We start from the raw sequence: 14,652 nt of genomic DNA, 5'->3' as shown, positions 1-14,652 counted from the left end.
TATTTTATTCATGACTATTCAGTCCTTTTAACCGTTTTTGTAACTAAATACCTAACTGATGTATCACATTTAGAAACTTATATCAAATCGATGCCCGCATGTACTTGTTTTCTAGGGTAACAGTAAAAGTTGAAGCAGGTCAAACTAATAAAGTTTAGGTGTTATGTCATGGCCTTTTTTGTGTCAAATTATACTAATAACTCATACAACACGTTATATCAATGCTTAAAATAACCAAACACAAATTGTTACATATTGACTGAATAATGAGTGTAAATGTAGAGTGAAGAAATCACTTGAAGTGTCTCTCCAGAGAGACCCCGAGTCGACCTACATTCTATACTGAGAAGCTCTGGAGGCCTGCAGGTGCAGAGGAACCATCGTACGAGACTCGGGTTTGGTGGGGCTACAGATCTGTTATGGATCTGATGGCTCATTAAATCAAAGTCCCTTATGAACATGTGCAAATTAAACAGTTAGATTCAGGCTATACCCAATGAGACGCAAATCAACTCATTTCAGAGTTAGGAACACTAGAATCTCACTTCCCATGCATAAATACAGCACTGATACAGTACTCAACTTTACACACATTTAGAGTATGCTTCGGTACAAAAGAAAGGTACATGATTTTCCAAATATTGTCAGCCATAGGGTTAAAAACATGGCGATGACTATTTCTACCGTCAGCATTATGCTATGCTGATATATTATGCTGCTACAAAGTGATAAATAATCATTCACAGACAGCAAAATAACACACCTCAGGTTATATTTACATCATAAATAAAGCAACTCAGTTAAAATATCACACAGTCATAAATCAACATCATTACTGTAAATGAAACCAATTATTTCCACAAGAATATAGTGTTTTGCTAAGTACCTGTTACAGTTACATCTGGGGCAGTTTTAAAAGTAACAACAGGATCACGATTAAATTGGTTATGTGTAATGCTGACAATCAAATGCAAAACATTATCCTGGCTGGAGACGGAGTAGTTATTTGTGTACAACCTGTGGCCACCATGACAGAATTGCACATTCATTTTAGGTGAGCAAATGCACAGCTTTATACCAATATTTTCATTTGTAAGTAAACAAAGTCCTATGTAAATAGTGTTTATTGCTGAAATGTCTGCACAACATTATATCCCATCGATAATGTGAATAAACGTTTAAGAATGACCATCTTCGAAACGTACCAAAATACACAAATTCTAATAAAATCATAAATTTTTGCATGGGATTCAACTTTAAATTTCCTAAGTATACAGTATGAGCGACAAAACACTTTATACATCAATAAAAAAAAAGACCTTCATCCAGGAGAACATCACACTAAGTCATGGGGTGAAACCCTACAGTGAACATGAATTATCTACATGAGAAAAGCTGATATGTGGTTTACGATCACATCAAATTCGCAATCATATTAAAGGACGTATTAGCAGCTATTTGATTCAGTAATTTAAAACAGCTCATGTATTAAGGTACATCACACTTCTAACAGATCTTCTAAAACCAGGTTAGAAAATCGTGTTTAGTTTCACAAACTCTGCCTCGTCCTTTTTGAATCAGCAGCACAAAAGTAGTCCGACAAGAATATGTTTGCAGAAAAGATGTAACGGGGGACTGTGTAAGAATTTAAAAAGCATATGGAATGGTAACAGCCCAAATATGGGCAGAAAAGGAGCAGAGATCTTGGACGAGAGCAGTCATTGCATATAAAAACATGCTTTACCCGTCTTGGTACGACCATGTCTCTGGCTTATTCACACAGGAAACTAATGCTATGCTAACCCGCAAACACTTGCGGCTGAAGGGGGGGTGGCAGCCTGTCGTTCTCCACGTTCTCCGCATCGATTGCGGATGCTCGTGATTTGATCTCCAGTGGGTATCGCTCCAGGATCTCCTGCACCTCGCGGGCCACGCTGTCCTGCCATTCTGCCAGTTCGGTCTGCAGGCTCTGCGCCCCCTCCATGACCTGCTGCTGTCTTTTCTCAAGGTTGGATAGGACACTGAGATTTTGATGGATCTGGCTAAGTGCTGGATTGAAAAGGGAACCACTCTGGAGCCAGGCTGCAGGATCGTCTTGCCTTCGAGGGGAAGCCTGACCGGACATGTAGCGCTCAAAGTCCTCAGGGCTGAGATTCAAGGAGTGGGCATCCAGCTTCTCTATGAAGGCAACGGCACAGCACTGCAGGGAACACGTGATGAAGATGAAATTGAAAAGATACAATGAAAAATTGCAAAGAAAATACATGAATCAAAAAGACTAGACTAGACTAAACAGGAAGGTTTATTCCCAAATGACTAATCAGCCAGTAATTACAGCAGTAATTACAGTGGCCCTAAACTGTTTTTGGACCCTTTTGCCACAGCTAAAAATGTATTCATTTCATTGCATTAGATATCAAACTAAGTGGCATATAATTTAAAGAAAAATGTGCAGTTTTGAACCAAATAATTCCACAAAATTTGTTTAATGCCAAATTATGGCCACATTCAAATTATGTGTAGACCCACTAGATTAGTGAAGTAGTATCCATCCTCTCCTGTCATGAGCCTTGAGGGGTTGCAGAAGCGTGTGATGTACTGAATGTTGGACTGCAGCCGTGGCGGGTTGGCCTTCAACACGATATAGATGAGGGTGGGTAGGAAGTCATCTGCAGAAGCTGGTTCGTTCTTGGTGACCCTGATGGCGTTGAATATATGCTTGCTGCAACTGGTGATGAAAGCCAGTTTATCCCTGGGCACACGCTTGGAGTCCATCTCAATAACATCTGTGGTAGACAAAATAAAATCTGTATTCTGATGGAAAACAGCAAATAAAGGACAAAATAATACCAAGCTTTGCAGACTCACCCGTGATGGCTTTGACTACACTATCAGAGACTTCTGGGATCTCCTCGTCCACAGGAACACACAACATCTGAATGGTTACCCAATGTAAGGCCCTGAAAAACCAGCCAACCATTTTTCAAGGAGCTAATCAAGACTGCCGGAGAATGCGTAAAAGCATTATACTGTGCTTTCTTGAGGAATATGCATTCTTTAACTTTACAATGATATGGAGCGTTTACCAATGTTGTTATTGTTAACTAAAAACAAAACTATTAAAAATTGTTTTTGTTCATTTATATAAAACTGAATTATAAATATAAACATTAGATGTAAAACTTAAAAGGAAATTAGAAATGTTGCCTTCGTAACTAACTGAAATAAAAGTAAGCTGAAGTGCTAAAATTACTAAAATATTTTACAAAAACCTAAACTAAAAATGAAAAGCTTATTTCAAATAATAAAAAATACTATAATAATAATAATATATAAATACAACTAAAATAACACTGGCTGACCGAATCCTGCGCTGGGTGGCCAGGTCTTTTTTCTCATCATCTGAGGTCTCCGGACAGAAGACGCTCTTGTAGAGACGTGTCATGATGTACTTTTCCACTTGGTCCATCACCCTGTCCACCTTCTCAGAGGAGCCTGAGGAAAGAGGAACACACTGAGGTTTACATCTGTAAAGGAAGCATTCATCTGAATTCTGGCAAAAAAATTAAAACCATTAAAAGTGAAGTCTAAATATGAATGTTGGTTTGTTTATAGTTTAACGCCATCCCAGCTACCTTGGCTATATTCGTAGCGAGAAAGAGATTTTTTTATTTTATCTTAGATAAAAATTCTAAAACTAGATCTGGTCTTACTTCATTAAAATCTTTTCATAAGAGTCAACTGAAAAATAATGAATTCTAACAGAGTTCAGACTATCACAGTCCATTAAAATATGCTTCAGTAAGGGCATTAAGGATGATAAATATGAATATATCTCAGAGAAGTGGAGAAAATGATCCGATCACAGCATTCCACAGAGAACAGCCCCTTCCACTAATATACAACAAAATATCCTTTAGATACCTCACATACTTGTGTTTTCCTAACAAACATGAAATCTGTGATGCTCATCTCAAGTTTGTTACACAAACCTGCTCCCACGTCACCATGCTGGGACAGCAATGAAGTTTCTTTGATGGTTAGCAGACATGGTGGCTGGGTGTACAGGATTTGCCACAGTGTAGTTATTGTTAACTAAAACTAAAATTATAAAAAAAAAATTTGTTTAATTAAATAAATCTGAAATAAATATTACACGAAAAAAACTATTTTTAAAGGACAAAAGCACATACAATTCCTAAAATTGTAAATAAAATTAAAAGGAAACTGAAAATATCTCAATAAAAGCTAATTCAAAATATTAATAAATATTAAGAGTATATAAATATATCAAAATAACAATGATTTGCCCACCCTGAATTTAGGTCAAAATGTCCCCGATGATCTCCAATGGCACTGCGGTTAATCATTTTGCTGAATTTGATCCACTAGCCAATCAAATCTTATAGCTGCCATTTACAAACTTTTCAAAAGTCTTTAATCAGGATCAAACACTTTAAATTAATATTGAACAAACAAACAAACAAAAATCATAAGTCATTTTTAAGTTTGTCATGCTCTAAAAACTAATGTTTCGTGCTGCAAAAAGCTTAAAATGCACCATGAAGTGGATGGCTGACTGCAATTTTAGAAATGTTAATGTCCTAGTCTGCCCATATTTAAATAATAATAACAAATATGAAAAGGTTCCATTTTGTAAACATTTCCCGCTTTCTAAATAATTCTGCCTCTGCCAGTACATACAACATTTTTAGATAATATCTTCTCTCAAATACGATTACAAAAAAACATCCGGTCTTTAAGTGCATCAGATTCGGTAGTCACTCAAATGGATTCAATGAGCAATTCGAGTGATTCAAACCAGTAACTTGAGTCTTTTTAAATGCTGCTAGGTTTCTCTGCAGAATGAATCCTACCTTTATAATGATTCAAGAGTCGGTCAGACATGCCCTGATAGAAGTCCTGCACACACTCAGACAGTTCTTCAGCACTAAGATCCTGCATCTCCGAACAAATACAAAAAAAATATGCTTATTGAAATGATTAACAGCTAAAAGTTGATGTGGGGATGTGACCCTGGTTCTGACCTTTTTATTTCCCATGCTGTCTATGAAAGCGCGGCTCTGCTTTTGGATCTCTCTGCCGGGCTTCTGCAAGGTCTTGAGGAACTCCAAGAAGTCTTGTGACGCACGATCGGTCTCGATGCTGGACTGACGGGTAATGGAAGGACTGGGCGTTTTCCCCTCGTGACTCTCTGAGGAACAGAAATAAGCGCACAATGTTTACAAACAAACCGTATGAACATAAAGTGGATATTAAAATGGATCGGATGAAAATGGAAGCTCAGCAGAGTCAGTTTTCATTGCAGAATGTCATGTGAAATTAAGTAGTTTCCCATCATTCTACAACAATCAAAGTCCAATGGGTAGCCAAATGTATTAAAAAAAATCAACAGATTAGTTAAGTAATAAAGGCTGAATTAGACATGACTTTCTGCAAAGAATAAAGAAAAACTCCACTGAATAAACCAATGTAAAATGTCATAATATTTATATATATATATATATATTCACAAGCCCAAATCAACTTGTAGCCCATAAAGGGAGAGAACAACCTTCTCAAAAGTAGGCCATCCTACTGAAATATTGATCTGTTACCATGCCAACACCTTTGACATCAGACCAGGCAAAGATGGTAATAGAGTAACTGAATGAACAGAGAGAATTCTGGTACAAGCATGCTTTAGCTAAACACTACACAAACAGGCGCACCAAATGCTGTTGCACCTGTCTTTCTGAACACCCCATTGACAGTAATGGAGTGTTAGAAGAATTTCAGCCTGAATGCATGCAGCTCATATATATACACAACACTGATGCATTGGTTTGTTTTCTGTGATTTGTGCCGGAGGGCTACAGTGATGTGGCACTAATACCCACCTCTCAGCCTCGATACCAGAGCTGCCACCAGATTGACAAGAAAAGAGGAGGACGCATGACAATGAGACAGTGAACGTTAAAAAAAATGGTAGGGTGAAATCATGTCTTTTGACGCACACACAAGTAACATAGAGAAATGAACAAATCCACAGTATAGATCAGGGCAGTATGTCACAAAGAACATCTGAGGGGAACATAAAATGTTAAAATAAAATCTGAACTCTGAAATGTTTGTTGTACTTTGTGAAATACTTTTAGTAAAGACACTTTTAAACAGCTACCTCTTTAACACAGAACATCAAAACACACAAAAACGGGGTGGTCCACCTCAGAAAAGACAAACACTGCAATCTCCACCCACGTTTCCTTTTCATTACCCCAGATCTTTCTTCAGGCTCTGTCGGTTACCTTCAGTGGGGGAGCCCATATCCCAGGGTTGGGTAAAAATGCCCTTCAGATCCCTCAGGAGGGTTTCTCCATGGCTCTCCCTCCTGCCCTGCAACTTCTCCTCTTTCTCTTTCTCTCGTTTCTCTCTTTCTTTTTCAGGGGGGACTAAAACACCCAGGGTAGGCAAAGGGAAACGGGCGACACAAAAATGGAGGGGGGGTTGAAATGGGGGGGGGGGGGGGGGGGGGGGGGGGTTACAAATGTGGCACCATAGGAGTTTCAGATGAGAATGTGAAAAAGATGAGAGGTGGGGCGGAGATCAGACAGAACGGCAGAACAGCAACGAGATGAAAAAAAGTTGAGAGATGAATGGTGGATCACTTGATGAAATAAAATCATCTCATAAAAACATGATAGACAAATTATAAAATCATGACGTGATCACAAATGAACATAAATGCATCAAATCATGCAAAGATTTATTACACCAATGTTTAAAAGTTAAGGGTCAGTAAGATTTTATTTTTTAAGAAAGAAAAGAATACTTTTATTCACCAAGGATGTTGATAAAATTTATAAAAAAAAATTATAAAAAGAGACATTTACAATGTTACAAAAGATTTCTATTTCAAATAAATGCTGTTAAAAAAAAAATAATAATTCTTGAGCAGCAAATCAGCATATTAGAATGATTTCTGAAGGATCATGTGACACTGAAGACTGGAGTAATTATGCTGAAAATTCAGCCTTGCCATCAGAGGAATAAATTACATTTTAAATATATTCAAATAGAAAACAGTTATTGTAAATTGTAATAATATTTCACTATTACAGTTTTTACTGTATTTTGGATCAAATTACTTCGTTCAAAAACCTTACTGATTAATTTAAAAAAACGTAATTAATAATTCTTACTGACCCCAACATTTTGAACGGTAGTGTATACTTGACGTTTCAATGATAAAGCCTTTCAATTACATTCATTTATGTCTAATAAACTAATATTAAACTAGTATAAGTTCCAAATTGCTGTTTGGATGTTGCATGCAGGCACAGTTTATGGCTTTATCAGAGAGATGTCATCTAATGACATGGTAAAATCAAAATGGAACTATGTATGATGATAAGGGAAGTAATTTGCATATGAAAATTAGAGGGAATCTAGAAGCAAAAGTGCAGTTTTTTTATATTGGGCACTAGGGGAAAAGTGGCAAAGAAAGGAAAAATCTACAGCACTGACTCAGCTCCACTGTATTTTCAACCAGTTTTTCCTTGTCCAACCTAATACCAACCTAAGACATATGTTATCAAGGGCAAATATTAATTTTGTCGGTTGCAGACGAACAACACCAAATCGAATCCACAAGCCACACCCACTGCTGGTCATCAGCTGACTCCTCCCACTGCAAAACAACAATAATCACACTCATATCGCTCCAACCCCACCCTCCTCGTACCTTTTTTAGGTGCCGTGCGGGAGGAGGGGCTGAAGAACTTCTTCACGGTGGTGACCTTGCGGGTTTTCTCATTGGTTTTCTTCTCCTCAAACTTGGAGAAGGTGGCGAGAGAGGGCTGAGAGTGGGACTGTGGAGGCTGGGTCTGAGAGGAACTGTGACTGCTGACATAAGCTGCCTCCTCTTCTCGTTGCAGCCTGTGACAGGAAGCACGTCATTACATCAGTCTGTCTGAACATCAGTTTTTGCTTTATGAATCTCTCTCATGACGACGTAGAATGATTCTTTTACTTAATACTTAAACTAACAAAACACAAGCACTAGAGTTTAATTCCACCTTCATGAGAGTTTCATAAGCAGCATGTCCAACTCACTTCTCCGCCAAAGCCCAGTCCTCCTGGATCTGTCTCTGCCGGGCTCTCTGGTATTCCTCCCTCCAGCACTTGGAGCACAGGCCCTGCCAGGCAGCATTGCCATAGTAACCGCAGCCTTTCTTACACAGCAGTTCTGATTGGTCCACATGGATCCCCCGTCGCTCCGAGCGCTGACTCATTGTGTCTCTTTTGTCTAGGTAAAGAAACAGGTTTGAATTTGCATATCCTGTCTGCAGTATGCAGCAAGACAATAGACATGCGACTCATGCAGAACATACCACGGATGTCAACATTGCTAAAAACGAGACAAGTGGAGTCATTTCAATAATCTGAGCAGAGCTTAAAGTGAAACTAATGTGAATATCAGATATTCACACTTAGATTCATATTTTCGAGCTAAAGCGTAAGTATTATATATATATATATATATATATATATATATATATATATATATATATATATATATATATATAAATTAAAATGCGAATGAGACCTGATGTCAAACAACTGCATCTCAATCGAAATGAAAAAAGTAAGTAGTTCAAACATGTTTGGTCTCGTCTCTTTATAGTTTTAACGAAATAAAGGCTTGAAAACACAAACATTCTGATCAACACCGGTGACATGACATTAAACTCCGAGTATTACATCACATACTGACATCGTTCGTTCAATACCGGGGGTTGTAGCTTATTTTCAGTGCTAACTAAACATTTATTAAATGTCTAATGGGGAGTTCAAAATCAACTTAGAAAATATATCGTCTACTGAAAATAACATTGAATGCAATTCACTTCGCGGCAGGTAAACACGTCAAGCTAGCTAAACTGCTACGCCGGTAAAAACAAACGCAACAACTCACGTTCAGCAGGATGTAAGATAAATATGTATCATTCCGTCTAAAACTATATTAAACAAAACATTTGCAACAAAAAAAGCAAGTTTTCGTGAGCAATGTCAATCTACCGGACAGCGACAGATACCTCGTCAGCGGTCTCTTCTCCGGGTCACAATGACATCATATCCTCGCGACTGGTGGTATGCGTTGTGTGGGCGGGGCTATATGTGGGATGAGCTCCAAAATGTCAACAGTCCAAATACAGCGCATACATCTATGTATTTCATCACCTTTTGTACTTTCGTTTTCCAATCTGATAAATGAAGCATTATTATAAACGTTTAAAATAAAAAAAAATGCCGTTTCTAATAAATTGCAAAATATATGGTTTATTATCAGCACAATAAGAGCCAGTACAATAAAGAAATTCAAACAACAGTATTCACCAAATGTACAACAGAGAACAAATATGCATCGGGTAATAAATAAGCAACATAAAGTAAACTGGGCAACGACTGAAAATAAAGCCCAGTTAGGATTATCAGATGCATTTTTATCTCGTATTAGATATTCTGCTGCCAAAACACAGAGAGCTCATGCAACTTCATGTGGCCTTCACAGCTCTCACAGCAATCCAATGAGAGACAGAGGTTTCAGATGATTAAATTAATAAATACTGCTAAATCATATGCAATTGTTGAGGGTTATGGCAATTAAAAGCTATTGGCAGCAGAAAATAATTTCATAAAGAGTCAAAGTATAGCAAAATAGGCAATCTAACCTGCAATAAGGTAGCTAACAGTCTTTAAGAACAATTTTAAATATATACTTCTTTTGATTCATATTCAGGACATGTCATATTCAATGTAGTACGTACGTAAACTTATTCTTAAAAATACATTTTTTAGAAGGTTTTTATTTTACATAAATCAATAATTGTATGCTTGCCTAGTGGTGTATGGTTATTTAAGAAGGCTTTATGTGAAGCTTTGGGTGGCTGTAAATACCAGATGAGACCTTTGTATTAGTTAAAGTCAATATCTGCATGATAGTGCTTGTCATCACTGGCAACATAATACAGATCAGGTCCTACATATATAAATGAAGTTAAACAAATGGGGTAAAATCATTTTAAAATACTATAGGGAAAAAAGGTTTCCTTCTTAAGAAATACATCACAAGCAATAACAAACGTCCAATTTCCCAATGTGAGTCCAGCTGATTGATTCTTTGATCAAACTGTTAATACATTCATTACACCTAACACAAAAGCGTACTTTGCAGAAATGTCGTAATAATTAGAACAGAAAACACTGTTTCACTTAATAAATTCACTTCCTCTGAGGTCGATTCCAGAAAACCCCTTTAAAACAACAACTGGAGGGAACAATTCCAGCTTTATTCTAAAGAAACTAAGTTAAACGATTACTTACAAAAACTAAAGAATCGATAGAGCTGCCCATAAAGAAAATTTTGGGTTGCAAATTGCAGTTTCATGAAGAAACAAAAGAGCAACTGCCATAATAACAGCCATCTTATTCAAAAGCTTGTCATTAATATTTCCATTCATTTCGAGAAAGATTCCATGATCTTGCTGGTTCATTGTAACTGTAGACAGCAGCAAACATCACTTGCTCAGACCTTGATCTCAGTTCTTGGCAAAACACCTGCTAAAACACTTTCACCTTCACCACCAGGTGATTTTGAACTCATAGATGGGCCTTTTGCAGTAGTAGTGGTTGATGAGGTGTTTGTCACACACGCCGATGCATTGCTGGTCAGCAGAGATGCCACGATCTGCCAGGTCGCTCACTATGCAGTGAAGAAGGTCATAAACATCAGCCACTGCCTCCCAGGGCCCAAAGGACACGTCAACCTCACAATGGTGCTCAAACAGCTTGGCCTCACTCTCTGAACGCTCAAACCGCAGCGAATTGAACAGCGGTCTTTCATAAGGGGTGATAGGCATCTCCTCCTTGTACACGCAGATCTTCAGTTTCGCAAAGCGAGCCTTCCGCTGCATGGCGCGAAGTTTTGCGATCTCCACAATGCGCTCAAGATTTTCTGGAGCAAAATGGAACAATGTTTAGTTAAATGAAAACAACTTTTTTTATTCATTTTCTTTATCATTTTTAGGGGTGTAACAATATATTGCATTAATGCAATACAAAAAAGCAGCATGCATTGTGGATAGTGACAATATGTTTATGTATAGTTCACCCAAAATAAAAGTTTCAATTTATGGTAATGACCAGGGCCATGCCAAGCAAGGGACGGGGCCCAGTGCGAGTTAGAGAAAGCGGGGCTCCCCTCAGTCGGTCTGTTTGCGATCGCCGTTTACCATATGTGCTACAAGTTTTTTTTACTCTGGCTTTGTTCAGAGTATCGTATCTTGAGATCATTATCGTGTATCGAACCGAATTGTGACATGAGTGTATTGTTACACCCCTAATTATTTTATTTTACCTTTATAATATGGCAAGAGATCAAGAAAAGCCTGTCGCACTTTCTCTCCGGTAAGTGGCTGCGTGTCTTCCAGGCTTTCCAAAAGAGGCCCAATAGCATAATACTGAGCTTCTCTGTGCACCGCACGAACACGGTCCCTCTGAGGCAGCTCACCTTCTCGCAAGAAATTCAGAATATCCCTAAAGCCAGAGAAGTGTATATATATAAGCACTTCTAATAAGCATGCGATTTTAAACTGGATATCGAGCAGTTATTTGAGTCATCCACTGATGAAATAATAAAAACAAAAGCTAAATTCAGATAATCATAATGTTTGCTTTGTATTTTTGGGTACTAGGCACTAAACATAATCAGATATTCACTAAACTAAACACTAACCCAAAATATGCTCCATCTCGGTCGATGAAATATCGCCCCTCTGCATCCCGGGGAATTTGGTGGCGGCCACTAAACATGGCGGCCAGCATAGTGTCCTCATAACGTCGCAGAGTGGACAGCCGAGTGGTGAAATATGTTCCTCCTACATTCAGCGGGATGACCTCGGGGAACTATGGAGAGAGAGAGAGAAGAAACAAAAATATCCTTTTACGTTAGTCTGAATGTACACAACATCTCAAAGTTTGGGTAAGACGTTTTTAATGATTTTGAAAGAAGTCTCTAATGGTCATCAAGGCTGCATTAAACAGGAAAAATAATAATAATAATGTGAAACAGAATTACAATTACTCTATTTGAATACCTTTTAGAATGTAACTTATTCCTGTGATGGTAAAGACATTTCATCAGTCTTAATTGTTGAAAACAGTTGTGCTGTGAAAACTGGGATACCTTTTTTCAGGATTCTTTAAAAAATAGAAAGTTTAAAAGAACAGAATTGATTTCAAATAGAAATGTTGTGTAGCATTATAAATGTATTTACTTGTTTTAATCAATTCAGTATACATTTCTTTCAAAAACAGATAGTGTATATAACATATTTCACTGTAATGAGGGTAATCATTATGCACCAGGACTGAGACGTGTATCTTTAGCATCTTCTGAACTTTTGAAACATTACCTACTAAATTGAATGCTGTTAATTGTTTAAATTATCTTAAAACCCGGGTGTTGGACTAAGCATTTACACATCTCGACAGGTCACTCTGTGTTTATCAGCAGTCTGACTCTGCAAAACGCGATTAGTTGGTTTAATCCAGTTGATATGATTTGATTGACGTGTGAAGTGAACCAATCAAAGGCGACGTTCACCCGCCCCACTGGGATAAAGGACCAATCAGATTGCAGTAATCGGGAAGCAAACACACTCAATACATCTGTTGCCTATGGAAACGGTTATGATTAAACGCAAAAGGAAACTACACGGTTCCTCCAGATAATTTTTGGAAAAAGAATCATATTGAGGAAAACGCAGATGATAGTGGACATTTCATAAATCACACTTATAGTACAACAAACTGCTCCGTGATGATAATAATAGCACATCCTCTTTAAACCTCGGGGACTTACCTCCTCAGGTGCGTCTAAAGTGCGAAGGGACTTCCCCAGATTAAGATTAGGGACAGGTATGACTGGTTTGCGGTATTCCTCTTCCCCGGTGTCCGTACCCGACATCGCATCTCCCTGATTTTCAGTGTCACTCGCAGCCGAAAACACCACCATCACTCTCGGCTGAGGAGGGACCGTCCGCCCCTCCTGCGCGAACCTCCTCACCCGTGATGTTGCCATTTGGAGCGGAGCTGCTGCGTTAAAGGAAAGCGGAGGCGGTTCTCCGTTTGTTTCGCCTGCTCCATTATGCTGCATGCACACACCACAGCAGGTTTGATAATAGTTCAGATTCAGGCCCACACGTAGACTGTCAGCGATTGTTATGATGTCCAGGACGGCAGGGTAGCACTGACTGCACACCCCGCGCGAGAGGCGTGGTCTACAGGCTCGCTGATCAGGTGGATATGAGACTGCTCTTGTGCTCGGTAAAGCACGTACGCAAATTGCGTAGGTGACAGCGCACGCCTGGAATGTTTTCAGCTGTGTACTCCGCTACAGGCGTAAACATTGAGATTTACAAACCTGCGTAACTTGTACACGTAGTTCATCAGGCTTCACTTTTATGTAGGGCAGAGTTTAAACTAGTTAGGCTATATAAAATACACACACACATACACTATATATGTTATTAATTTTTATTCATGTTTAAGAATTCTCTGATTCCAAAATAGTGTTAGTATGTATCCACCACGCTCTTTGAGGTAAAAAACAAAAAACCTCTGGACTTTTGGTTGTACCTAGGATATCTAAGTCCACTATATGAGAGAGAGCATTTTCGCATTTGGCTCCTAAACTCTGGCATAGCCTTCCTGATGATGTTTGGAGCTTAGAGACAACTAGCCCAGTTTAAATAGACCCTATCTCTTTAGCCAAGCAGCATAATACATCTTATGTGCTCCAGTTATATCAGATCGAATACACATTATTATCTTTGCTTGAAATATTATGAACAGCAGCTACGTTAATTATTTTCCATTGCTTTTCTATTTCTGTTCTGAGGTAACTAGAGGGTATGCCAGCTGCCCAGCTCCAGTTTGGATCCATCCTCGTCTACAAAGTTTTCAGATGCCACAAAACCTGTGAAGAGATGACTCCAACTCCTGCGAGGACTTCAGATGACGCAAACTCTGAATCATCATGCACCAATGCTAAATTTATTGTAATCATTATGCTCACAACTTGTAATTACTTCAGTATAAGCTCATAGTGTCTGCCTAAAATGAATACATAATTGGCCTGGTTTCACAGACAGGGCTTAAATTAAGCCAGGACTAGGCTTTTATATACATGCCTTAGAAAGAAAAAAAAAACATTACTGGTGTCCATCTTGACTTCTTGAGACAGAGCTATTGTTTTTCAGTTAAAACAGCTCAAACATGCATTTTAGTCTGAGACTTGTCTGTGGAACTGGGGGGATGTTAGCTAACTGATTTGTATAGGCTATGTACATTAAATACATTATTTGTAAGCAGTCACCTCTGATAACACTCTAATGGTAATGTACACATGCATTTTCTGTAAAGCTGCTTTGAAACTACATTGTGAAGAGCACTATACAAATAAAAGTGAATTGAACTGAATTTAGAAAGCAGTGCATTAGCAGGATAAATTAAGTGCTTTTGTATGTGTCCCCAATACATTTAATAACATTTATAATGGTAAATTTCTACGGAATAGAATTTTATTAG

At 38.2% G+C, this 14,652-nt stretch overlaps 2 protein-coding genes across 9 annotated transcripts; both read right to left on the bottom strand.

Annotated features, from left to right (window-relative positions):
* Positions 1-1,539: 1,539 nt before the first annotated feature.
* rabgef1 (RAB guanine nucleotide exchange factor (GEF) 1) lies at positions 1,540-9,155 on the bottom strand. Of its 8 annotated transcripts, none has more exons than XM_079862336.1 (11): positions 9,099-9,155; positions 8,116-8,308; positions 7,745-7,938; positions 6,309-6,452; positions 5,901-5,921; positions 5,049-5,215; positions 4,878-4,965; positions 3,363-3,495; positions 2,869-2,960; positions 2,530-2,786; positions 1,540-2,200 (listed from the first exon to the last, which is right to left on the bottom strand). In XM_079862336.1, the coding sequence occupies exons 2-11, from the start codon at positions 8,292-8,294 to the stop codon at positions 1,799-1,801; spliced, it is 1,677 nt and encodes a 558-aa protein (XP_079718462.1). In that variant the 5' UTR covers positions 8,295-8,308; positions 9,099-9,155; the 3' UTR covers positions 1,540-1,798. The 8 variants fall into 8 exon arrangements, with proteins under 8 accessions (XP_079718462.1, XP_079718463.1, XP_079718464.1 ...); XM_079862337.1 differs by having other exon boundaries at positions 4,878-4,959; XM_079862338.1 differs by having other exon boundaries at positions 4,878-4,959; positions 8,978-9,129.
* Positions 9,156-9,867: 712 nt separating this feature from the next.
* Positions 9,868-14,541, bottom strand: kctd7 (potassium channel tetramerization domain containing 7). Its single transcript, XM_079861579.1, has 4 exons — positions 12,926-14,541; positions 11,798-11,967; positions 11,420-11,598; positions 9,868-11,017 (listed from the first exon to the last, which is right to left on the bottom strand). The coding sequence occupies exons 1-4, from the start codon at positions 13,217-13,219 to the stop codon at positions 10,641-10,643; spliced, it is 1,020 nt and encodes a 339-aa protein (XP_079717705.1). The 5' UTR covers positions 13,220-14,541; the 3' UTR covers positions 9,868-10,640.
* Positions 14,542-14,652: the final 111 nt, after the last annotated feature.

This window comes from Squalius cephalus, assembly GCF_949319135.1.
Source record: "Squalius cephalus genome assembly, chromosome: 24".
Classification (NCBI taxonomy): Eukaryota; Metazoa; Chordata; class Actinopteri; order Cypriniformes; family Leuciscidae; genus Squalius; species Squalius cephalus.
This window is presented reverse-complemented; position numbering and strand designations above follow the sequence as displayed.

Coding starts and splice junctions, on each gene's coding strand:
- kctd7 (XM_079861579.1), bottom strand. CDS start 13,219: ATGCAGCATAATGGAGCAGGCGAAACAAACGGAGAACCGCCTCCGCTT. Junction 11,968..12,925: donor CTTTAGACGCACCTGAGGAG/GTAAGTCCCCGA, acceptor CTCTCTCCATAG/TTCCCCGAGGTCATCCCGCT. Junction 11,599..11,797: donor CGAGATGGAGCATATTTTGG/GTTAGTGTTTAG, acceptor CTCTGGCTTTAG/GGATATTCTGAATTTCTTGC.
- rabgef1 (XM_079862336.1), bottom strand. CDS start 8,294: ATGAGTCAGCGCTCGGAGCGACGGGGGATCCATGTGGACCAATCAGAA. Junction 4,966..5,048: donor ACAGCATGGGAAATAAAAAG/GTCAGAACCAGG, acceptor ATTTGTTCGGAG/ATGCAGGATCTTAGTGCTGA. Junction 2,201..2,529: donor GATACTACTTCACTAATCTA/GTGGGTCTACAC, acceptor TGTTCCCTGCAG/TGCTGTGCCGTTGCCTTCAT.